General features: G+C 40.9%; 1 protein-coding gene across 1 annotated transcript; it reads right to left on the bottom strand.

The window, feature by feature from the left end:
• Positions 1-641: 641 nt before the first annotated feature.
• PIK3R4 (phosphoinositide-3-kinase regulatory subunit 4) lies at positions 642-25891 on the bottom strand. The gene is made up of 19 exons (XM_014937841.1): positions 25072-25891; positions 23629-23762; positions 22867-23449; positions 20642-20776; positions 18836-19057; positions 16072-16245; positions 14799-14944; positions 13450-13653; positions 12413-12614; positions 11105-11304; positions 9927-10137; positions 7919-8084; positions 6964-7128; positions 5610-5821; positions 5209-5340; positions 3750-3850; positions 2645-2733; positions 2098-2206; positions 642-1267 (listed from the first exon to the last, which is right to left on the bottom strand). The coding sequence occupies exons 1-19, from the start codon at positions 25799-25801 to the stop codon at positions 1097-1099; spliced, it is 4086 nt and encodes a 1361-aa protein (XP_014793327.1). The 5' UTR covers positions 25802-25891; the 3' UTR covers positions 642-1096.
• Positions 25892-25954: the final 63 nt, after the last annotated feature.

Raw genomic sequence — 25954 nt, 5'->3', positions numbered from 1 at the left:
TGTTATAATGCCAACGTTTTTTTTCCCTGAACAGGCCTAAGCTATTCAGGACTGCTCATTATAAACACAAAGTTAAGACCAGGCTGCGTTTACCACGTGCACCACTTTTACCTGCAAAGGATTTAATTTGACATTGATCATTCAGTCATCCACTATCATCAAATCTTTCTGTAACCTTTTTGCAGTTTTCATTCCCCAAGTAACTTACTGCCTTCAGCAACTTTAGGCACATCACCATTCCCTTCACAAATCCACCTGTCTCTACTGATAGCTTTCCTCCACTGGGAAAACTGATTTCTCCTTAATATCACTTACTGTATTTCAACTAGCATTAAATAATACTTCATAACCATATTGACCAATATTAATCTGTGAGAAGATTTTAGTATCAGATAACATTATTTTTGGAAGGCTTTCGTTGGGGAACTTGTCAAAATCCTTCTGGAAATCAAAGACAATCAGTCAGACCCTTACTGTTCACATGGCTAACGATTCTTTCCAAGATAGGTTTATAATAAAAGACTTCAGCTTGTTATCATCTGGCTTTAAGGGTAAATAACAGCCCAATGGCTGTGGCAGCTGAGGCTACAGAATCACTGCAGAGGAAAAAAGGATATAAAGAAACCCAAGTACCAAAGAGGGAAGCTGAAGTGGACTTTATTATAGTTATTAGAATGTACAGGGACATTAGTGCACTGATTCTTATTTCATTTCTCAGACTCAACCCAGGAGCGGTCAGACACTGAAGTACATGTACCAGCTCTTTGCTTTTTGCACATTTAGAATGTGTAATGTGGGGCATCTTTAAATCATTTTCTGAAAGATCCTTGAAGAACAATGTAGTCAAAACCAGGCTAAATGATTTCTTGGTAGACTGCTGGGTATTTCAAGGAAATGCTATAGATAGCAAACATCTTTAACAAAAGTGATTAAGAAGTGCTAACAGGGTGGTAGGATACAGATAACTGATTTTATCATCACCATTATAGTATTTAAAGTCCATTCTATTCCATGATCTGGAAACAGTCCTTGAAAAATTCATTATAACGCTATTTCTTTATTACAAATATTTACATACTATATATTAGTACAGCTTTTATTTCCACACTTTAACAATTCCATCTCTTGATGCCGTTACTATAAACCCTTGCGTGGTCTGGAAAGTTGCAATATCTGTGATAATATCATGATGACCGACAGGAAGAGACTCTGGACCCTTCCGAGGGGTCTCATCAGTGGGCCCCAGTTTTTGCTTGTTTTGAATTTCCTGTACAAAAACAAAGTGAGAAATATTATTTACAGAAATGTGAGCATTTGCAAAGGGGAATTGTCACACATACTAGGTTGTCAGTATAAAAAGACCAAAAAATCTCTTCAAACAAACCCCACCCAAACACAAGACCTCTCATCCATAGATAGTTTTCTTTTGATTACTCCTTTGTTCATTCCTTGTCATCATACAGAACCTGAGTCTTAATCTGAACTGACATGACAGCTCTCTGATTAGGGAAAGAATTTTTTTCTTCAACACATACATCTTAGCCCCCCCAAGGGATTTATAAAAACTGGTTCAATAGCATGAATGTAATTGTTTAAAAACTTCAAGTGAAACACTAAAATATCATAGTGCTTAGGTAGACCCTCACGGAATTTTTTTTCCCCGTCACCTCTGAAATGGCATTCATTCAGTGGAGTGAAACAAAACATTGTGCTACTCAACAACGAGCAACACTGCCGGTTCCAAAAGCCACTCTGAAGGATGTCATAAAAACTGCAGAGTTCTTCTACCGTGTTATTTTGGTACCGATACATTGCCTGGCTAAGATCCTACACAAAAGACTGATCAAAGCCAAGAGCATTAAAACACTAGATTTCCTTATCCCAAAAGTAACATATGAGTCTGGCTTCTGATATTTTTTTTCTTTTAAAATAACTTCTTCCTAACTGCCTGAAAATGCAATGCTGACAACATCCATATAAGGCAAGAGAGACACAATTAAAGCTATGTAATTAATATATAATTAAAGCATGTAATTAATACAACCCATGGGGCCATCCGACAGGCAAGCAGAGTAGGTGTCTATCAAAGCAAAATACCTGAACCACCTCCGTGCCCTCAATTATCTTCCTGTAGTAGGAAACAGATGGGCAATTAGAACTTCCAGCAACAACATATGATCTCTCAGGGTAGGCTAGATCCCAAAACCTAAAGACAAAGAAACAAAATCAAGCTGAGATGTTCAATTTTATCAGCTTAATACAGCTGTTTAAAAAGTTGTCTTGCTGTTATGATGAAAACGAGTGGGCCCAAACGCTACATGCTTTCTACACTTAATGGAAGAGTGTGATGCTGAGAAATCAACGTTCATATCAAGCTTACACATGAGTTATTGTTTTATTTCTCATCATGCAGCGTATCAAGAATTTAAAGAAGGGTACACATTGTGTTTCAGAGAAGCAAGGAGTTTTGCACTACTTTTGCAAAGAACCATTCTCTCAGTTGACTGATGCTTACTAATGAACACATCGGCAGCATTATTGTTTTGACTTCTTGGAGCTTACTTAGGCATTGCTTGGCAAAATTTAGTGCAGCAGCAGGGGTGGAGGAGGGAGCATCAAACAAAAAAGTTGTCAGTTTTATTACCTTATTTTCATGTCTGAGCCTGCTGTCAGTAATATGGGATTACCCGATGCTGGACTACAATATATTCCATGGATGCTGTTAGGAGAAGGCTAGCAGGGAGAAGGGATATACAAAATTAAGTTATGACCACTAGCTGTTGCCATGCTTCATACAGAGAATGCATTCTTTACCACATTCATCCACTCAGTTCCCAGACCTTTCTGACAAATGCCAAATTACTTTAATCTCAATATATTATTAAGCTAAATTGCTTCCTTACAGTTCACAGAGCAATGCAACAGATTTAACCCTCCATAATGCTTTTTTGGAATCTTGGAAATGACTTTCTCAATGAGAGAGATCATTTCTAAAAGAATTAGTCAAGCAAATCATGCTGAAAAGCATGATTTATGCTATGAAGCCATTAAGGGGCAGACATACAAGAGAAAACTAGCTTGAATCCTTGCATGCAAAGTGCGTCACCAAAATTAACTCGACCTGCAATCTTTGTGGCACGTACAAGTTCAAGTTTAGATAGATTCCAGATCTGCATTGACAACATTTATCGAAGAAGTTGTGGTTATTTTTGTGCATGTGTTTGCGTTTTAAGATGGACATCCCGGATTGCTCCTTCCCCAATTAACTCCCTGAAGAAGCACGACTTCATGCTTTAAACTAGCAGTTAAGTGTGGTAGTGGCACTACATCACAGATACAATGTGCAAAAGAGCAGGTGCTTACAGGAGTATACACAACCCCAGAAACAGCAAGTAAAAGTAAGTACAAGATGCCACACCATGAATTTTGCCTTTGCCCTGATCTTTACAGGCTTGACCAGCTCACTGGTTTTCCAAGAACGTGACTGTATATAGCAAGTGAGTGTTACAACTACATCCCACAGACAGTGGAAGATACCAATGAAGATTCAGGTTACGCTGCTGTTCTACACAACGGATTTCATTTTGACAGCAAAACAATTCTGGTGCCAAAATAAACCCCAGGGGAAGCTCTTGGTGCCAAACTGGCACGGCCATGGAGATGGGTAACTGTACTGATGCACAGCACGGAGTCTGAGGTCGTTGTAGCCCCCGCCACACAGCAGAAACTGGAAAAGAAAGAGAGCAGACCTGCAGTTCTGAAAGAGGCGGTGCACTGCTGGCCCACAACGTGAAGCGTCGATCGCCAGTTTCCATATCCCACATGGAGACTTCATTATTGCCTTGAACAGCTACAGGAAAGACATTGCCAATGCAAAAAAATATGAAACAGGTCGGTTGGCTCTTCGCTGCCTGTTCTACTGACGTGACATAAAGGGTATGACATAGAGACACTTTCCACTTGCTCTCTGCAGCATCTGGGTTAGTCTTGCTTTAGCAACAAAGCCATGCACGTGTTTGGTTTGGTTTACTGCTTGGAAGCAGCTTCACTATAGTTAAAAGTGTCTAATTTAAGAGAGTTTAAATGAAACCTGCTTTAATCTCCAACCCTTTTAAAAAAGGTATTAAAACCTCACTTTCCTTGCTAGATAACTTCTCATCCTTCTTTGAGAAGGATGGATGGCTGTTCAGCAGGGACTTTGGAGATTACCCCCAGGCAGGTAAGGCAGCAATCCCAAGTCACAGAGTTCAGAAGCTACAGTGATGTTCCACCCCATTTTTAGTGTGGTCTGGCAAAGAATTCTGTTCAAGGGATTGCCTGGCAGCAACCTAGCAGGCAAGAACTTTTTAATAATATTCCAGAGTGATGAACTTTGTCACTCATTTATTCTTTAGCAGGGAGGAAACAAACTAGAAGGCACAGAGAAGCTTGCCTTATTTGTATGGTTTTTCAAGAAATTTGTTTTATCTCCCAGGGTGGTTAATAACTAAAATAAGAAGTGATGTCTAAGTAGCAAGTAAAATATGAAACTCAAATTACTCCCATTTGAGAGCAACTTTATCAATTTTACTAATGTAGGATTAGTTTAAGCTACTCGTCCATTTCCAAACGTGTTCCTGACACAAACACTTAAAAGTATATGACAGCGCTGCACACAGTGAGGAAGAAGCAGATGTGAGCATACCAGATGAAGAATTTTCAAAGAGATTTTCAAAAGCTCTAACCCGTGACACAACTGTGTTAGATTCAAGTGGGAATTGGAACAGGACAACCTTTCCGTCTCTGCTCTACAGAGGCACTGAAGGCCGTGGCAGGATTCTCATCAACTTCAATGTATGTCATGAGTTTGGGCTATATCTTTTATAATATTTTGTCCTTAAAAGGTGATGTGGTAGACAGCACACAGGGAGGGATCCCCATGAAAGTTGTAATACTCAGAAGATGAGAACTACAAAGGCTGTCTGTTGTTTTCATAATAGCTTAACTCTACTTCCCCCCACCCCCTCTTTAATTTCAGAAAGAGACAAAGAGCACAGTGGCAGAAAACAAGTATGAACCTTCCCTTTTTCCTCTCCCCAAGCAAAGCATAAGAAAAACTGCAAGGAAAAAAAAAAAACAAACAAACCACAAAACAATAACTCCCCCAGGGCTTGAAGCAGAAGCTGAAACAGAAGCTCCTTTAATCACAACCTCTGGCCACTCTTTTACCTGCAATTACCCAGGACTGATAGACAGGATGCATGAGCAGGCGTCGGATTCGGGCCTTGGAAGGATGAGAATGGCTGGAGATGGGTAACTGAAACCTCATGTCCCAGCACGCCATGGTACCATTGCTTGTTCCTGGTGAGAGAAAGCTCCCCATAGTCAGAGGAATAAAATGTGGGGGTTTGCCCATATCCCTCTTCTCTGTTCCTAGGGAGATGGACTTCAGCCTCAAGTACTTAGAGGGCAGAGTAACTTCCACAAATAGATCAGGAGGTGTTTCTCTCCTCTTGTTTGAGAAAGGCATATTCTAGTCAAGTTAGATCAAGCAAAAGCTTGAGCTATAGTTATTGTGAAAGAAAACCAGAAGTGGTGGGAGGAGAAGCTGAGAAGAAACACAGGCTTACCAATACACAGCCAGCATTGGTGTATGTCCACAGCAAATGAAGTTATGAGGCCCAACTTCAAATCATGTTTCAGTGTCCAAGCGTTGCTGCTAGATCGCAAATCCCATCCGACCAGAGATCCATTAACTGTAGCATAAGCCAGTACTGACTGGGCTCCTGAATTGAAGTGATGCATATCTACCACACAGCCATCATCCTTCAGATCCAAGGACCTGGGTTAAAAGAATAAACTAATTTAGAAACAGATATGACTCCCTCCAAGTTTGAGACTCCTTCCAATAGCTAAAGCTGAGCAGCATTTTCCTCTTCATGTCTCTTCTCAAGGCACGTGCTAGAAAGAACTTTCCAATTTTAGTACAACAGATGCTTATGCTTCCTCAAATCTCTCTGCCAACAAGACCTGCAAGTCTTCTACAGCCTAGTAAAACGCTGTCAGCAGCAATGTGCAAACAAACATACCTCTGTGCCCTGGGTCTCTCAGTGTGCTTGGTATTTCTCTCCCATTCGTGCTCCATGTTTATCAGATATTCGTCTACCCAGAGTGCATGGGCAGGAACACCTCTCTCCATGTTATACTGTCAGCACTTTCACTTACTGCATGTGCAAATGGACACCTCCTTCAGGCACACATGCAGAGTATGCCGAAAGGGAAAATCTGGTTTGTAGTTTCCATCTCCATTAGATTTGGCTTATTTAATTTCTGAACTTAATCCCAAATAAGAGAGGACATTTGAGACCGATACCTTACTTTTACTTTGGACAGAAAAGAGGTCTTTGAGATGGCTGCTAGATTTGCTGGGGCCTGGACACATCCCTCACTCAAGCTGGAAGATTAAGCTGTTGAATCAGTGCCAAATATTAAAAAACTGCTCATATGGAGATGGGTAAGAAAGAGCTAAACCGTCCCCAAATACTCCCCTAAAGAATATCCCATCCGCCATATCTTTGCCACCTGACTCACATTAAAAGCCCGGGAGTAAAAATTGCAGGCCTGAGGCCAAATGATACGTAGATTTGTAAACATTTATCTAATGACCTGTAAAAGAACCTCCAAAATTGTAAGTATTAACATCGTAACAGAGATAGTAAGAAATTACCAATCCCAGCATGTAAATAAAAAAAAAAACCTGAGAACTGGTCAGACTGACTCTTTCAAGCTCAGTGACAAGAGGAGGCACCAATAACCAAGAGCCACGAATTCTCAGCCCTGCACAGTTGACTTTCATGGATTACAGCCTTCCAGTACAGCCTGGGCGCAGCCAGCAGGAAGCCTAGAGCAAATCAAGGGATCTAATCGAGGAACATACTAAGAGCTTGAGCTCTACTGTGAGATTTAACTGCTCTAAGTACATACCTGCTTTGTATCGGATGAATTTTAGGAGATTTAGGGAGCTTTGAAGCTTCAATACCAAGCAGCTGGATGGCACCATTATCCGAAGCTATAGCCAAGTAATGTGAGCCTTGGCAGAATGTAAGTGTCTTTACATGCCCTCCAATCCGAGAGTATGTCAAAATTGATCTAAGTAGTAGAGAGAGGAGGAGAGGAAGAAAAAAGAGGATTTTTTTTTTGTGACAAGTTAAAAAAAAAGAAAGTACTTCTCTCAAACACCTACTTAAAACCAATGACTCTTGAGAGAGCTCTCAAAATAACATTTTCTAACTGTTCCAAAATCAGAAAGCAACGTAGCCTAAGATGCCTCTGCAAGCTTAACTCCTCATCTTTGAGCCTCTAGGTTATCAAGTCTCCAACTGCAGATGCACACGTTTGTCTACCAGTAATCTAACCTAGATCAATACGACAGTAGCATACTGCAATCATTGTTATTTAACTGACACTGCAGTCCACAAGACTTTTTTTGAAGTATTTTGAGACAGACATCCTCGTCTCCCAAAGCTCTCTCTCACAGCCCCATACCACCCATGTCTCAACCAACGATACAGCTTTCCTGCATCAAGTATCAGTGGATGAGACAGTTAAAACATGATGCTAATTTGTTCCAAAAACCTCAGATGGCTTTAAACAGCGGCAGCAGAATTTATTTATGTCTGTATAGAAATGAAATCAAAAAGACTGTAATTACTACAACTGCTAAGCAGTCCCTTTGCATTTGGAAGCAATATTTTTTCTTTTATTAACTAATTGAAGCAGCAGTCTCATATTTTCTTGTTGCACGCAAAGAGGAACACCAGTATATTTAATTATTGAAATCTCTAGCACACCCACAAGTGATTCATATTTTGCTCCCTGCTCTAATTTATTTTGTACTCTAAAACAGCAGACCCAAAAATCCTATGAGTTTTAAATCTACCTGGTTGTAGTAGTCTTTCCTTCCATTTTTTGGCTGTTCCAGATTTTCACCGTGCCATCATTTGAGCAAGTGGCAAAAATGGAGTGTTCATCAGAGACGCGGATGCGGTTCACTGCAGACTTGTGTTCATGAAGGTGAGCTACCAACAGCCCCTTGGGCCGCCATCCTGCAGGGAAAAACAAACCCATAAAGTTTGATGTTGATTTCATAACTCAATAGGAACATGAAAATCTCCCAATCCCATCGACCAACAGCTGTTTCGGGATATAGTCATTACAGCTGCAAAGCACAGAAGGCACTGAAAACAAAGAGCTAACGTATTTTAAATATTAAAGACAAAAGCCTGTTTGCCCAATTCCAAACTAAACCCTATTGGCAGATCTGGGTAAGAGTTTTCTTTTAGATGGGTTCCACGTACATTCAATGAAATGGCAAAGAGCTCTTCATAGACTTTGTAGAAACACTAGTGCACAATTCTCGTGGTAGCAGCCTTTGCAGATTGCTGTGCTCCAAATGCCAATCCCATAAAGGCCCAAAATGCACGTAACAAGCAACACATTTGAACAGACTTAAGTTCCTGGATTGTCTGCAGAGGGGAGCGACAGGCTCAGTGGTGCACTACATTCTAATTTGCAAGCTTTATGTACCTAATGAAATGAAATAACAGCTCTTCTAAATCCCATAGAAAATTTATTCCAGAACTTCAAAAATAAACGGAGGAGTTGAGCTGCCACACAGTAACTCTTGCCAAGAAATTGCCAACATTTGTGTGATGTTTCCTCCTCCGAAACAAGCAATGCAGAAGCATCTGGCTGCACTTCTAACGTGATTCTACTATAGTGAAGGATTAACAGCAGATAAGGATAATGAAAGACAGACCACAGCAAATCTCAGAATAAGACAAACTTTAAATATGAATGTTTTTCTGGCACTCACTCATGTGGCAGAGCAGGCCAGCTGGGACATGTATTTGGGGACATGTTATTTCATAGGTTCTAAAACTGTCTTTAGAAGTCATACTCATGGCTTAGCCAAGCTCAGCCCAAGTTAGCTATATACAAATGCTGTCTGGTTGGACTATTTTCCTGATGATTTTCTACTACTTCCCTTAAATTGATGTGGTAGCTGTATATGCCCAGGCGTGTGCATTGATGCTAGATTTAGACTTCAGCATCATCATGTTGATTACTGCAAGCCTGGCTGGTACAGATCCTGCTCCCAACACCTGGAGTTTAAGCACATGAACAGCCATTAGTAGAGGACTGTCAGGAATCTCCATACAAGATAACCAGCAACAAGTCCATGGTGTGGAGAACACCAGCAGAAAACATTGAGAACTAGTCTGTGTAAATCCCAGTCTCAATTTGGAGCTTCAAAATTTAAACTGGGGCCGTAGGAAGGTGACTGCGATTCAAAACTGTGTGTTTTCTCCCAGAATGGCTGCCAGAGCCCTAATTATCACAACCTGGGTGTTTCTGGTAAAAAAAAAAGGGAACAAGAGGTAAAAATGTCTCTCCTTTCCCTCTGAAAGTATGGGAACACACACCTCCTCTTTGTGGCTGGGCACTGCGTTGCTGTCACCACTGCTGGGGGGTGGAGGCTCCTTTGTAAACAAGGGCAGTTTGATGGTTGAAAATCTGGAGCCACCCCAGGCAAAATACCCAATTTCTTCCCTCCCAGCACAGTGTTTCTCCCCTTGCCCAAAGCAAGCTACAGGCTGTTACAGGATGGCAAGTCACGTGCCATACACTGCAACAAGGCACAGGGCCTGGACGTCAGACCAGTGGTTTGGGTCTGTTATTGTGAAGGTAAAGAACTTGCTTCCAGACCCTCTTTTCCAAGTCACGCAGATATTTTGCCAAATAGGCATTCTACATAGTAGTCATATTTCCTAAACTAATAATTTCCTCGTTTCTTCATCTTTTGCATTTTTCCTTGAGATGATGATGTTTTGACTCAAGTTATATATTTTTTTTTTGTACAATAACCCCAGTGGCCTGTGATTTACCTGGAGGTGGGGGCTTGCTCTCCCACTCGGCATTCTCCATCATCTGTTTGGCCAGTCTCTCTGCGTTGCACTGCTCTCGCTTCTGCTGGATCAGCTGCTGAAGCTCAGTTTTGCAAGTGGTGACGCGTAACTGGTGCGCAGATGGGGACGCCGAACTGCTCAGGACCTGTATGGTGGGCTTCCTGGGCTGAACTACCGTGCCATCGGATGTCTGTGAGAGGTGAGCACTTAAAAATATATGCCTTACATTCTATACACAGATAAACCCTGCTCTTACGATTACTGCGTTCACACTGACAAGTGGAAAAATCTTTTTGATTGAATTAATTAGCAATTAATTAGCATTCAAAAAAAATAATCATGCTTGCATGAAAACAATTAAAAATAGTGAAAATTATTATTTATAGAAAAGCTAACCATTCACTTATTCTACCCTGCTTGCCTAGTCTGTTCTGTATTCTATTTGTAGAAAACGTAATGTGCCATGAACACGTTTAATGGGATTATTACCGCAGCAGTTATTGCTCTCTGAATGACAGAATTACAGGTTAGCCCTTGAATGATTGTTTACATTGGGCTTTAAAATAAAAGCCTAAAGTGTTTCCCTCTTACTTCAGAGTGGACATGTTTAAAGCTAACAGAAGTTAATTGCCAACTAGAAACAGAATAGAAAGAAGTGTTCAGAGTCACGAGGTGCCTCCATATCCTGCAGGGCTCCCACCCAGCCCTCTGAGGCCAGTAGTAAGTATTACAGGTAGGGGATGTCTAAGTGCAGCTCTGACACGATACACCAGTTCCACATTAGCATCATGACATCTCTTCTCTTCCTCACAATGCATATCAGGGCATGCAGTTTGAGGAAAAGTCTTCCCTGCCAGAACAGCTTGCCTAATGATTGGCTAATCCATAAAGCCCCATCTCTTCATGCAAATCATCTATTTGTTAGTGAAGCTCTTCTGTTCAAGAGACTAAACTTACTTCCATCCTCTCTCAATCCCTAGTTTAAAAATAAGAACTTGAAAGTCAGCTACTCTGCTGGAGAAGACACCAGGGAATGGCACCAGTGTAAAATAACCTCCAAACAAAACAAGAACGCCACATCCCTATAGCCCCACCTGGCTTGAAAACAATCAAATGATTTCAGTTTAAGATGCAAAGATAGTATTTTTCAGCAATACCTGTGGGGAGGATGACAGAGTGGCACAAATGCCAGCTGAGGACTCTGAACGAAGAGGTTTCCCAGCCTGGATAGCTTCGGGATCACTACTTTGCCCATGTCCTTTGGGTATTGGCTGAGAGATGTTAGTTGGTTCCAGGGACCCAAACATGCTTTTCCACTCTTCATTTACATTTGAATCTTGCTTTACATGTTTTCTAGCTATAAGTGATCAGGAGGGAGGACGAGGAGGGAGAAGAAAAAAAACCACCTATAATCATGACAAGGTTCACTCAGGCTGGTGATTATTTTCAGACAACGTGGAGCCCAATGTTTACATGCAAATTTATAATTCATATAGTTAATAGAGAAAACCCTACTGCTGGGTTGTTTAAGCCAGCTGACAGGGATTTATGAGGCAAACAGAACACGTGTGGCCAGTGCTCTGTTTACACCTACTTAATCCTACAATTGACTCATGCAATAAATCATTCCAGCATAGGAAAGTTTTGCATCTAGAAGCTTGGAGGATTAAACTCCATGATATTTTTTTCTTATGAGAGTTACTGCATTACTGGCATAAGACAGGGATAAACTTGTAATAGTACAGTATGCAAATCATGGTCAGTGTCAAATACAATCAGTTCTCCATCCCAATCGCCACATCACCTGTAGATTCAAGAACGTTATCTGTAAATAGGAAATGTACTTATTTTCAGCAAGCGAAATGAAAACATGGCACAAATTACATGTGGACAAAGTCAGTGAAGAAGTTTAAGGCATGAAGACTGTGCAGGTGACGGTTCTGGGTGAAGTCAATCAGTTCAAATACAGACTTCATATACTAACTTTTAAATCCTGTCCACTCCTGACTCCAGAGGATGCAAAAAACTGAAAAGTCCTGTACTTATGTACTTTCCTTTAAAATGATATGCAAAATATTTTGAGTCTAGCATCTGATAAGATAGATCAATATTCTGATAGATAGCAGAAATGTAGCCTTCATAATTTACACTGTTACCCTTGGTCACTAGAGTCCTATTTGTCACAATCAGCTTAACAACCTGTGCGTATTACTATGGCAGATGCAGTCAAACTAATTTAAATACTCTCAGGGGCAAAATAGCCCCATCTTTCACTGATCCAGAGAGCATTCCAGAACCTCACATTTCAAATAGCAGCAGTAATTGTCTATTGCAAACTCAGTGAGGTGGTGATAGTTATGTAACCTGAATTACTGAGAACACCAGCTGAGTAAGTTAAAGACTTAATTCTCTGACCCTGAAAGAAAGGCTATACTTTATCTATACAGACGACAAAATATACCAACCACGTTTGTCATCAGGCTCCTGCTTTGTTTTAACAAGATCCACTTGTCTCCCAGTTATTCCCAGAGCTGACAAGTCAATCACCCCCTTCTGACTGCTGTCATGCAGGTGGCTTTGATCCACTATATTGGCTTTAGCTTTATTCGATTTTAACATAAAGTCTTTCAGTGCTAACAGCTTATCTTCTTCCTCCTCAGTCATCCCCTATAGAATAAAAGAAAAGATATTATTATTTACTTTTGACCAAGAACATGCATCACGGCATGAAGACGTATGAAGGAGTGAGATTAGCAACTGGCTCAGAAGCAGAAGGACAGCACACATCCCCGGAGTTCAAGACATCAATCTATCACTCATACAAGACTTTGGGTAAGCTGCTGTAGTATAAGAATATTCTTCCTCCTCAGGAACAGGGTAGGAATAGTGAAAGGGCAGATTAGCATTGTAACATTGGATCACTGGTGCAATCTGCTTTGTTGCCACTTAGGCCATGCTTGCAGCCCACAGCCTATAGGGAAAAAAAAAAAAGGAGAAAAAAACCCCTCGAAACCCCACACACACTCAGCTGCAGTCCTGCCTCTTCCCAGTGCTCACTACTTTTGTGTGGGTGATTCTTAGTGTTCCCCTCTTCACACACCAGCCTCAACACTTTCCAGCTCCCTTGGCTTCTGCACTACTACTTGCATGTCTATCCTTCAACAAATGTGTGCTCTTCTCTCCAACACAACATACAACACGGACACTGATACCATCACAGACGTGCCAGAAATCTGAGACATACAACTGACGTCTTTAAAATGGGGATGTATTTGGGAAACCCAAATGTAAGGTTGCCCTATTTCTGGCAAATCTTTTCAGAATCTTCCTTAACTTCTGAACTCTTTGTCCTATATACGGAAAACAAGTTAATGGTTTGCAGGGTGAGACCCTCAGACTGGGAGTCCCTCAGAGCAGCCAGTGCAAGGTTAGGGTCTGTGGAGACACACAGAGCCCAAGAGTCTCAAGCCTGACTTTCAAAGTACAAATAAAAACCAATCACTTGTGAAAGTAGCTTCTTCAACAGCTGTGCAATGGCAGGGTCCTCGGGGGGCGGGCAGTCAGGGAGAACACCATTCCTCTTCTTCTGACGCATCTGAAGGTGTCGGAAGAGGCTTGTGATATCCTTTGATCTTAGGACATAATCAAATATGGAACGGCTGACAGGCTCTTTAAGTACACTTAGCAGGACTATTTCTTTATCTATCTGCAATTCAGAAAGAGAGATCAGTCAACACGGAGGAGGATGATATCCATATAAACATGGGGAAATCTAGCAGTAAATGCAGTTCTCATGTCTACGATGTTTGCACTTTTTTCCTAAGCTGGAAGTCAGTAACTGGACAACTGCAAATATTAATATAAAAATCAATCTCTTCTTCTGAAGGCACGCTCTAAAAACAGTTTCCAGCTCAGTCCTGAAGAGTTGCTTTCAAACTTACAATAACAAAAAACAATGTAGGACTTCAAAATTATTGCACATGATTGTGCCAATAATTTAGATTCAACTTCTCTCCTTTCGTGAAAATAGTATCTTTCTTGTGTTGGTCACATCAGATTCTCTGTTTCTCTTTCCCTGTTCTTCCAGCAGTATCACATCTACTTGGCATTGCTAGATGGGATTAAAAATTATCCAATGATATTGCAAACTTTGTCTGTCTTTGTCCTACATTTACCCTGTAAAAATATGAACTAAAAGAGCTCTTCCCTTGTGTCAGTCAGATTAACGAGTTTCCTCCGATGTATACAAGAGAATTAAGGATGTACAAGCATGTAATTAAGTAGTATTCAAAAGCATATTGGGACATTAGTAAACAATCATAAGAAACTGATGAGTTAAGGCATAATTTAGATTCATTAACTGGGGCAGTCCTTATAAAGACTGCTCATTTCTATTAAAACGGAAAAAAACCCCAACAAGTTTCTGTTCTCCCAGGTGGTGGTTCAATGTCTGTGTTGGCAGGACAGGGCTGGAATACTCCGTCTTGCAGATGAAAGCATGAAACACAGAAACATTTGTTTCACAGCCAACTTTTTATGCCTTTTACATTCCTATAAACTAGCACAATGTCACATGAGTTTGGTTGTAAACCAGGCAGAGAAGGGTTTGTTGATTTCAGGCTTTGTAAAATGTTCTGCAATTTGCAACAAACTTGAGACAACAGTGTTTCAAACATGGAAGGCAAGAGCCATTCTGTCAATGTCTGCCAGACTTTGCTGCCTCTGTACTGCCCCTAAACTTAATTGAAAAAAAATAATCTAATATTCTTGTAGGAAGGACCATGGCCAAGGCAGACTTAAGAATTATGACTAGTCAAGATATATTCACATGGATATCATTTAAAGTATTACCTGTATTATTGGCTGTGTGATAAAAGGATGGAGGTATGGCATTAGCTTGCAGTAGACATCAGCAATATTCAAATACTGTGCTACCACCGTGATAAATCCAACTGCACCATAACGTATCCAAAGATTAGGATGGCACAGGAAAGGTGCTGAAAGAAAATTAGGCTGTTAAAATATATCATTCATATTAAAGAGAGGGGATCATCCTCTATATGGCACCCTGTAACGTCACTTCCTTCCCCTAGAATTACCCCCAAAACTGAGCCTTCCCTCCTGCAGAGGACCAAGGTTAAAACACTCATACTGAGAAAATTATTTCATGGATTTCACTGTGCTGCTCAGCTTTCTTGCTGTTGCCAAAAGCATATTTTTCCTATTCATTCATTTCAATCCTTAATTTTCAACTTTAAATTTGCAAAGGAGACTAATCCAAAAAATACTCAAAATCTCAACCTTATTATGGAGAATCCTCATAAAAAGAGAACAATAAATCACTGTTAAGTAAATACTTTATTCCTCCCTTCTTCCCCTCTCTTTCTTGAGGGAAAGACTCAGAATTCCATGTCAATTATGTGGGTTTTAAGAAGCTGTCATCAAAGGACTATCTAGTCATAAGATATAATCACAGATCATCTGCCCCAAATTCTGAGTGCATTTGAAAAGCCATACCATTAGGAAGAAGCAGACTACACCTCAAAAGATCAGCTGATATTTTCTTTCCCATAAAGAGCTGGTAAATCTTGGGCGTGTCTAAATTAAACTGATATGCCTGATGAGGAAGGAGGTACCAACTCTATATTCAAGGTTCTATCAGATTAAATGGTGTTTTATGGTGTTAGAAATAGAATGAGAAAAGATCACTTATTGTCCAAAGGACTGGATTCCCCCCTTCCTCAAAGGCTGATGGGTAAGAGTTTCCAAGTTACGTGCCTGATCAACTTCCAGGAATAAACCAGGCGTTCTTCATGCCAACCTGCCATAAAGGAAGTTGGCATGAAGAACAAGGAAAGATCTTAAAGCAGTAAGTTTTTGGACTAAGTGTTGTTTGATGCTGTCCCATACAAAATCAGAGAAGATGCTTCCAGCTTATTCCACCAAAATTATTAGAGCTCTGAGCACTAACTCGGTCCAACCAGCAATAGTTCATGAACACAATTTTGTGCAGATTCTAGAACAGAGGGTTGCATATTGGCCAGCTGACAGCGAAGTTTTACGTAGTATTGAGATTTCTTTTGTTATCTAGGAAAATAAGGTATTCTCCAGTATTCCAACTTACCGATATCACAAGCAAACTCATAAATATGGGGCTTTTGCAAGAGCCCCAACTGGCACATGCAAGTAAGAGCATTGAGGGCTTTATAAATGACAAATTCTTCAGCATCACTGAGACCTTGCTGAAGCAGAGGCTTCAGTATTGATGAGCTTTGCCAGCCGACGTAAGCGGCAACACCTGAAACAATAAAAGAACAGATAAAAATCCAAAGTAGCACTTGTTGCCTTTCCTCACCAAAGTTTAAAATTGCTGTCCCACAGAGACATCTCAAAACAGATTATTAGTGGTTAGGAAAAAAGGAAGCTGCTTTCCTGTTGAAGTTAGACCAATATTCTGAAAACTGTTTGATAAAAGCAGATCCCTGTGTCCCTGTGCCTGCAGAGGTCCTTCCAGATCAGGCATAGATGTCAGCACACAGCTGGCCAGCAGAAGTCTGGAACAGCAAGGCAAAACCAGCAGTGATCCTAAAGGGTGGGGATGCAGTGCCTGCATTTGTACATGGAAAGGACAACTGAGCAATAACCACAGAATAGTTAGAGTTATGAGGGACCTTAAAGATCATCTAATTCCACCCCCCTGCCATGGGCAGGGACACCTCCCTCTAGGCCAGGTTGCTCAAAGCTTCATCCAACCTGGCCTTAAACACTTTGAGGCGTGTGACAGAACCTAACGAAAGGTTCTGATGGCAGGATTTTGTCTTTTAATTTAGTAACAAACGTAATACAAATATCATCCAGACTCCTGAAAAGACTGAACTGGATACTGGACTAATTATCAGCAGGGAAAGTCTGTAACATACATTCATTTAGCCACAAAAGAATCACTACTTAAAGGAGCTTTTAGAACTGTCTTCTAAAACTCTTCCAGCCTGAAATGGCTGCAAGATTTGCCATTTAATTAACTAGTCTCAAATTATTTGCCATCACAAAGCCAACTTGACCGTAGTTTCAAAAATAAATCCTATCTGAAAATATATTTTAAAATCTTAAAGAAGCCAACATCAAAAACAAAATGAAAGTAATTGCCTTGAAGCTGCTGGACAAAAATGTATCAACTGCATCACAGTAAAAGAAACTGCTTCCTTTTCTTCTTCCTTTCCCACATGAAAACCAGCCACTGGCCACATGAAACTGTCATCTGGAATTGCTTGTTTGGATTACATAACCCAATCTACAGTAATTAATCTCTGGCAACGGTCAGGGAGATGGAGCTTGCTGGATTTTTGATATTTCCTCCTTCCTTGACCTTTACATCCATCAAGCTAACATTCCTTCCCACAAAGTGGGCAAGTCCTCTGATCCTTCTCAAGAGAAAAAAAAAAAGTTTGGTTTTCCATTGAATGGCTCAGGCTTATTGTTGCTATTGTCCTATGTGTTACACAGCAGGGACCATCACTGGCTCTGCTTCTAACCCAGTTATGTGGGATAGATAAATAGCAGAAAATTCAAGGTCTTCTCATCAGAATTGAGATTAAACATAAGATTTCTTCATCACTTTTACTCTAATAAGCTAACAAACAATATACTTGTTCATGGATTAATGCTGTGCTTTGCAACCAGTTGTTAACTAGAAGAGAGGAAGAAAGGAGAAGTAGCCCAGGTAAGAGAAATCTCCTCGGTGCTGCTGTTACAGAAGGGCAACTGTGTGCAGCCACAGGCAGCAGGGCCTGCACACACTTAAACACGAGTTAGACAGCAAAGTTTTAAAGATGAGCAAACAGCTTTAAGTAAAATAGTATAAAATAGTGTAAAATAAAAATATAAGTTGTGAACTTTATCTGAATTCTTATGTGGAGGTTTTGAACAGATACTGGGAGAGGAGGAGGAGTTAAAAATACAGGTTACACATCTTGACCTTTACACTTAATTGCCTCATATCTCTACGTGCCAGGACACTGTGACCATGCTTTGGCTACCCCATTGCTCCTTCTAACAAATTCTGACAAGGTATTAGCATCTCATCTTGTCAGGGTTTGCCAGCACAGCATTTTGTGCCTTCCCGTCATAATGGAATGTGTGCCTACCATCATGGCCCTGCTGGATGTTTGATCACACTTTTTTTTTTTTAATTTGCCACACACCTGAAGTACCATTTTTCTCCCCAGGTGCTGCGATGGGAAAGTTTTCTTGAGTGCCTACTCTCAGCAATAGTCATGTGCAATAATTTCCAACATACGTGGAACATTAGCTATACTTAACAGCTGATGTCATCACTGGTAAGGTTTTTTTAAATTGTTATTAAGTTTTCTGAGGTGACAAGAATCTTTAAGTGAGGTTTTAAGGCACTAAAAAATTTTTTCAAACTACAATTTTTGCCTATATCAATGCATAGTTTTCATCATATAAACAGGTTGACTGAAATTAACGGTACCATGCACACACGTGAAGTGATGCATCTACTGCAGAGCTTGCAGAAATCTTACCATTTACTTGTCATAATTTAGCTTTTTGAGTTAGTAGCAAAGACTCAAAAAAAAAGGTTTCTGAAGTTTATTTTTTATCTTAATCTAACCTAGACTTAAATGCCTCAGTCTCATTTGTATTAAATATTTAGACTGAAAGAAAAATATATTTGTATTTACGTTGTTTTGTCTTCACTCTCTAAAGAAACATTTACACCCAATAACTCAGCAAAGTCTTTTCCTATAAATTATAGCAAACTTTATAAGAAAGGACTTTTATATGACAGTTAACTGTTTCCAGGATGTGCAAAAATTAATTTATTTACATTATCTCTCTACTCTGCTTGGCTGAAACCAAACACTTACCAACAATGCTGTCAAAGAAAGCTCCTCGGAGATGCCAATCATTCTTATCATTTAAGAAAGTGATCATGTGAGACAGAAGAACATCGTTGGCTTTCTGACGTCCAAAAAAGACACAGAGACGTGTTATTCCATTTTCCATCAGCGTTTGTTTCACGATATTCTCTGGGTCACTTAGCAAAGTCACAACTTTCTGCTGGACCATTTCATGCAAGGCTTGCAACTCTGCAAGAGACAGCAGGATGAGCATTTGGATTGGAGAAAAACAGTATGTGTAGGTGCAGTACCTGCTGCTAAAGGAGTTACACTGATAGGTCATCCTGAAGAACACCCAACTCAATATGATGGGCAACACAACAGAACTTCAACAATTCCAACAACTGGCTTACCAAAGACCAGACTACACCTGAGGTGGTGGCAAAGTCAAGGAGTATAGAAATATAAGACATTCTTCCCAGATTGATATATTCTAAAATTGTCATAACTTCAAATAAGATGATCCAGCTCCTGTAATTTTTATATATATATGTGTGTATATATATATATCTATACACATTTTATGTGTTCATTGAATATCAGCAGTTAGCCTAACACCACCGTCAAAAAATCTGAAGATGACCTTGCCCATGGCTTCTACTCTATGATGCAACTAAAAAAAATATTTCTGTTAAATGGAAATAACAGAATTGTTAATACCCTGGCTATTAGTGAAAGCTGTAGAAGGGAGGTTCTCAAACAAGTAGTACAAAAATTTCAGCTATTGCTGTCCCAGCTTTGGCAGGGGTAATTACCATTTCCCTGCAGCCAGAAGACCAGCTAATTTGCTTTCTATCGTGACTGTCTGTCAGTCACGTTAAAAAGTTGCCTTCTGGGTTCAAACTTCTAGTGCTTAGGTTCTGAAAGGGTAAAAAGAATAGAACTATTCAAACTTCTTTTTTCCTTGCATTAATTCTTTCATCTCCAAGCTACTTTGAAGGGACAGTATATCTTAGAAATACAGCCCGTACAATGGGGCTTCCTCTCCCACTCCTCAGCAATTCTGAGTACCCTATGCCTTATGTGAAAGAACCTGAAAGTGATTTTTTTATGTTTGATTTTTGTAAGGTGTGTTGGTTTTTTTTGAAGTATCATCCTGCAACTAGTTAAGAGATAACTGAACTATGACAGAATTTGACAGTTTTTCACAGCTAACGCTGCCTGCGACCTCAATGGAAGAGGTGAGTGAAATACAGCCATGTTTTCACTGCTGACTTGTTTACAGGACTGTGAGTGAAGCCAGCATCACAGTCAAATACCTTGAGAACTTTTGGAGAAGAAAAGCATGCTCATTGATACACTTTTTTGTCTTTTTCAATGTTCAGAACAGGGGCATCTATTTCTGCATGAAGCTGTAACGCACAGGCTTTGATACTGGCTGAGACAAAGCATTCTTCCCATTTAATAAAGGAAGGCTAAACTTCTAAGAGATGAGGAAGATCAGAGCTAACTAGGAGTTCTGGCCCATGATTCGCTATTTTAAGGCAAGGTAAGTAGAAGTGATATTACCTGTGTCATAGTTATCACTAGGGTGAGATGTTTCATCCATTTCTTCACCATTTGGTTCATTTTCCATATTCAGATTTTTCAGCTGTACTAACTCCAGAAACCTCAGAGCTGTTTCTGCCAACAACGCTATGTTTTCTGCAAAGGAAAACATTTTGGTTAAGAATTGTTCTACTTTGCTGATTTACATCAGTCTGATGGCTAACTAGGAGTTCTGGCCCATGATTCGCTGTTATAAGCAGGCAAGGTAAGTAGAAGTGATATTACCTGTGTCATAGTTATCACTAGGGTGAGATGTTTCATCCATTTCTTCACCATTTGGTTCATTTTCCATATTCAGATTTTTCAGCTGTACTAACTCCAGAAACCTCAGAGCTGTTTCTGCCAACAACGCTATGTTTTCTGCAAAGGAAAACATTTTGGTTAAGAATTGTTCTACTTTGCTGATTTACATCAGTCTGATGATTCCCTGATGAGATATTATAACTACGGACAATAGCAGTCAGGATGGACAGATGGGGTTGAAATTACACAACGTGCTCTGGTCAACCCCATTCTGTTGACCCTGACCCCAGCAAAGCTACAAAATACCAAATCAAAGATACATTCTGTTGACCCTGACCCCAGCAAAGCTACCAAATACATCAAATCATAGGGTACTTTTGTCATATAAACAAGTGGAAAAATTGTAAGGATATCAAGTGTAGCAAGGGCTAATTTCAGTCTTCTAGAACTAGCCCTAAATACCACCTAATCTCAGACTAATGACTAAATAACTTGATAGAACTTAAAGGCCAATTAACCTGAATTAAGTAACATGTCTACGTGGTAGACTGCAACAAAACAACCATGACAAACCACCACACCAGGATATGTGTCCTAGGGAATAACAACAGGGTTACCCTTGAGGGCTGGATTCTACTTTTAGAACATTAGCCCCTGTATCTATCCACGCGATTTGGCACCGTCCTGCCCTGTTTGGAAACTGCTGAAGCAACTCAGGCTACATTATATGGGTCAGGCCACTGCTGGCATGGGAATAATCCGGTCGAGGCAGAAGTCCCACTTAAGTGGCCATTCTGAGTGTCGTCCAAGACTAGAGCAGTGTGCCAACAGAGCCTGTCCACATCTCACATCAAATCCTCTAAGTCACCAGTCTGCCCACTTCCATAAAGTGTGCTATACTAACACAAGTTAACTCAGGTGTCAGACTACCTTTCATTATATATCTTTATTTACTTGAAATTTAAATTCCTTTTTTAAAAGAAAAGCTATTTGAAATTAGGGTGACTTAATCCGATTTAACCATCTACAGTTTGAATAACTTTTTTAAGTTTCAGAAAATATTAGCTCTACTCAGATTGAAAATAAACCACGAAACACAGAGAGCAGCTCTGCGTAAGCAGATGTAACTGGAGTCTCGGGGTACTGAGAACTGTTGCCTTTTTGCACCGGAAAAGAAGAAATGTAGAAGATCAAGGTGACCAAAAGCAATTGGTTCTATTCATTAACCATACATTACCTTCAATAATTAGTTCTACCAGCTTACTTAGTAAACAAGAGAAAAACATAATCTGAGACATTTTCAAACAAATTCTGCATTTATAACTTAAAAAACCAAACCCCAAAATGACACACTTAAAAATATGCTAATCATAGCAAAGAAGGTACATGGTAAATAGCAAATATAGGCATAAATACAAAGCTTATTCCTGAACCAGGCAGAACTCATATATCTGAATAACGTATGAAGAAAAGGCCTGCTATGGTACAAGCCAGTCTATTCCATAGCAAATAAAGTCGTTTCAGGCCCTGAATATCAACTTTCATTTTGTGGGAAAATAACTGAAGCGTAGCAACACACCGATGCTTTAAGTTAGTTTCATATCTATTCAGTTCCATCAGGCCACTCTAAGGAAACAGTCTGAGCTAATGAAATGTCAATTAAGATAAATGCAATGCCAGTACACAAAGATGTACTGAAGTTTTCTTGGTTCTGCCCTTGCTTCTCCAGGGAATAAAGCCAGGGCTGCTTCCCTGAGCGTAGGGCTCTGACCTTAGCTGTGGGCAGAGCTGCCACGTGCTACGTCCAGGCCCCAGCCAAAAGCACGTGTACACATTCTGCAAGTTGCTTTTACATGCAGAACTACAGAGAAGAATCAATGTTATTTTTTTTTAAGGAGTTAATTCATCTAGCAGAGAGTAAACACGTTTTGTCAACTATTTAAAATGTAATTATTTACTCTGAGTACATACCTACACTGGAAACTCATCTGTTAGTATAAATCAACTCATTAATTATTAAGTTGCTGCCACCACCTGCACCAGTTAGCTTAAGTGAATACAGGTGTCTTTACCCTCAGTCAAGTCTGAGACTTCTAGGGAGATCTACTAAAACAGCAAGCTATGTGATGATTTTAAGCAGAGGAAAAAACAGTTCAGGAAATACAGAAAAGCCCAAGACTAGGAGTTTTGACTGGATTTCCTCTTACCAGCATAAGCAAGTCTGACGATGGTGGCTTCATCCTGGGCCAAGTGCGCAATGCCTGGCAGAATGTATTCTGGGTAAATGTTAATATCATTGCGTGGCACCTCTTTGACGAGAGCAAGAACTTTAGTTAGTGTCCTCACAGATTCTGCCCTCACCCTGGGCACAGAGTCGTTGCTGAAATGTAACAGATAAGGAGTAATACGATCCAGAAGAATCTCTACACTTAATCTTGGTGCTAAATGAAGAATCAGTTCCAAAGCGGCCAGTTTTGAATCACAGTATTTGAGAGTCTGTAAACAGGAAGTTATCACAGACACTAGAATAACCAGCCCATTCTCTTTGGTCTCTCCCTCGGCTTTCTCTGTGCGATCATGCCCACAGAGATTGTGAATGATGTTGTCCAGATCTTTACGTATGACCAATATACGCTCATCTGCCGATACAAACGTTTCCTTGGCAAACTGGGCCATGTAAGGCTGCAGGAAAGTGTAAAATATTTCAGGAAATGCATTGTTACGTTGCTGTTTCAAATAATCTTCAGCTGCTAAACGTTTATCTGGCTCACGATGGACCATCTGAGTGACCTTGAGAAAGGCAGAAGTAGAAGGGAGCGGGAGAGAAAGATTAAAGGTTTAGACATTTGCAATACAAAAAAAACCAACCCACCCCAAATCCAAACAATAAGCATTTTATCACCAAAGTAGGTGGAAAAAAACTACAGACAGACCACACAAATGGTTCTAATGCTGCAGTCCATCCTTACCAGTTCTCTGATACTGCGGTCTTCAATTTTGTTTAGGACTTGATCAGGGGAAAAGAGGCCATTTCTGTAAGCCAAAAGCTGAGATAAATCAAACAAGGGTACACCTTCTGTGAAGAGCTCTGCTATTACACAGCCTGGGGAACAAAAACAACCACAAGGAAAAAAAGATGTCAGAGGGTTATAAACAGATACTTTAACTTTGCTTTCTATATGCAGAAAAGAACAAACTCAATGCAACTCTTAGCTCGATTGAAAATAAGGTCAATGAGTTGCCAAATTAACTCATGGAAAGGAGATAGCATCTCAAGCTCCAAAAACTGGCTTTTACACTTCTTCCCTGAAGTATCTCCCAGTATTTTATGACAAACATGCCAACAGCAGAGGAGTCTGGAATTAGGAAACATGAGGCAGTGACTTCAGCCACCTGCCAGCTGGAAAATACACCACCAGAAAAGGAACCCACACCACAGTCACGTGGAAGAAGTGCCACTAAGTCTGCATGGATCAAGCAGTGGGTCAAAACTAAGCACCCCTTTTACAGAAAGTAAACACCTCTACTTCCACAGTGATGCTGCGAGACAGGATATATTCACTCACACAAGCTCATAAGCACAATGAGAAATAATGACTGCTAAACACAGCACGCCCCCCTCATTGTGTACATGACTCTTCAAAGGTCCCGCTCCTGCAGTTTGCTCCCAAGGGTGAGCATCTTGCTTTATCAGTGGAGTGCCCTGCAAGTTTGGCCACAAGAGCAGCTTCTAAAATGAAGTAACCATTACCTTTAAATTCAGATTTTCAATCACTTCAAGAAAAAAAAAAGCCATACTTATGGCTTTCAAACTGCTCAAGATAAGTTCAAGATTCAAGACAGGCTCGCATAGTTGGACTCCATCAAGTATTTGTGAGTGGGCCTATGACAGGCGCTCAGTTAGTTATCCAATTTCCTGCTTGTGGGGAAAATGAATTAAGAAGGGCCTTCTAAGGCCAATAGTACCAAACTGCCCTGAAAGATGGCTCAGCCGCCAGGCAGCTGAACCTTTGGTGAAGCACTGACTGGTTCCTCCTCTTTGGTCCCATGAGACATATGCTACACATCCCCAGAACCTCAGCCACGAGAAGATGATGGTCTATGGCTTGCAGAACTCTCTCGTTCCCAGGGCAAAGTTGAGCCCTAACAGAACCGTTTGTGATCTCCCTCCTCAGATAACATGGTGATGCACTTAAGTTATATAGCTTACTCTACTGTGGCTGTACTTTTTCTGTGAATGAAAAGGTTTGGGGTTGGGTCTTATGCTTAAAATAAGCAAGATTTTCCAGTGGTGTTCTCTAAGCCCATTAAAAAAAAAAAAAAAAGAATAAAAAATACCCCAAATAAAATTTTCTGCACCCCAACACACACTCATAAACAACACACTGGTCTCTCCTGATGGCTCCAAGTACCTGCAGAAAAGATATCCATCGCACGTTTTAAGTCCCCTCTTGTTCGCTGGTTGCTGTTTGCCAAGTCTACCAAAGGAGTGGAGGGGTCCCGCATGTTCTCCAGCTCCGTGGCGAACATGCTGCCATCCACGAAGCGCTCGGGAGCGATGTAACACGTTCTCCTCCGCGACGTGTCAAAGAAATAGTTGAAATCAGCAGGATTGTCTTCCGGAAGATAAGTTGGTTTAAAACTGGCAAAGTCAGTCAGAAGAACCCAGTTCCAGCTGGTGACCATGATGTTCTCCGTCTTAATGTCCCCGTGGCGGACTCCGGATTTGTGCGCTTGGTCCACCGCCGTGAGGATCTGGAAGGCGATCCACCTTTTTTCAATGTTGTTCAGGAACGGCCTGGTACTAATGCGATCGTAAAGGTTGTCCCGCACGTACTGCCTGAAAAGCATGGCAGCCTTCTCGGACAGGGTGGCTTTCTGGAAAGGAAGGCAGTTCTGGGCCGAGTGCAGCCTTATCTTCAGCTCCTCCAGCTCCTGCTTGTAGCTGGTGAGGGGTAAGGTGGGGTCCTGAATGGCGAACACCTTCACGACCACCAGTCCCTCCCGGTGCTTGGCCCGGGCCACCTTGAAGAAGCGGGTGCTCCCCAGGCTCTTGTCGTACTCGAAGTCGTGGATGTCGGAGAAGTAGCTGTCCACCGAGAGGATCTGCGAGGGGGCGATGCCAGCCAGCTGGTTCCCCATGGCGGCACCTCCTTCCCTCCCTCCCGCCTCAGCCTGGGGTGGGGAACAAAAAACAACCACCACAAAACACCAGGTGGGTTTCACGCCGGCTGCGGGTTCGCTTCTCCCCGCTCCCCACCCCCGGGCCCGGCCCCCGCGCAGCCCCCGCTCCAC

The sequence above is a fragment of the Calidris pugnax genome, unplaced genomic scaffold (assembly GCF_001431845.1).
Source record: "Calidris pugnax isolate Ruff unplaced genomic scaffold, ASM143184v1 scaffold11, whole genome shotgun sequence".
Taxonomy (NCBI): Eukaryota; Metazoa; Chordata; class Aves; order Charadriiformes; family Scolopacidae; genus Calidris; species Calidris pugnax.
Note: the sequence above shows the minus strand (reverse complement) of the source record. Positions and strands in the feature narration are given on the sequence as shown.

Bases quoted from the DNA above. Each gene is read 5' to 3' on its own strand.
- PIK3R4 (XM_014937841.1), bottom strand. From the start codon at position 25,801: ATGGGGAACCAGCTGGCTGGCATCGCCCCCTCGCAGATCCTCTCGGTG. The intron at 13,654-14,798 runs GTAATACTTTAA...TCTGAATTGCAG, and splicing joins TCACACAGCCAATAATACAG to ATAGATAAAGAAATAGTCCT. The intron at 11,305-12,412 runs GTTGGTATATTT...GATCACTTATAG, and splicing joins GGAGCCTGATGACAAACGTG to CTAGAAAACATGTAAAGCAA.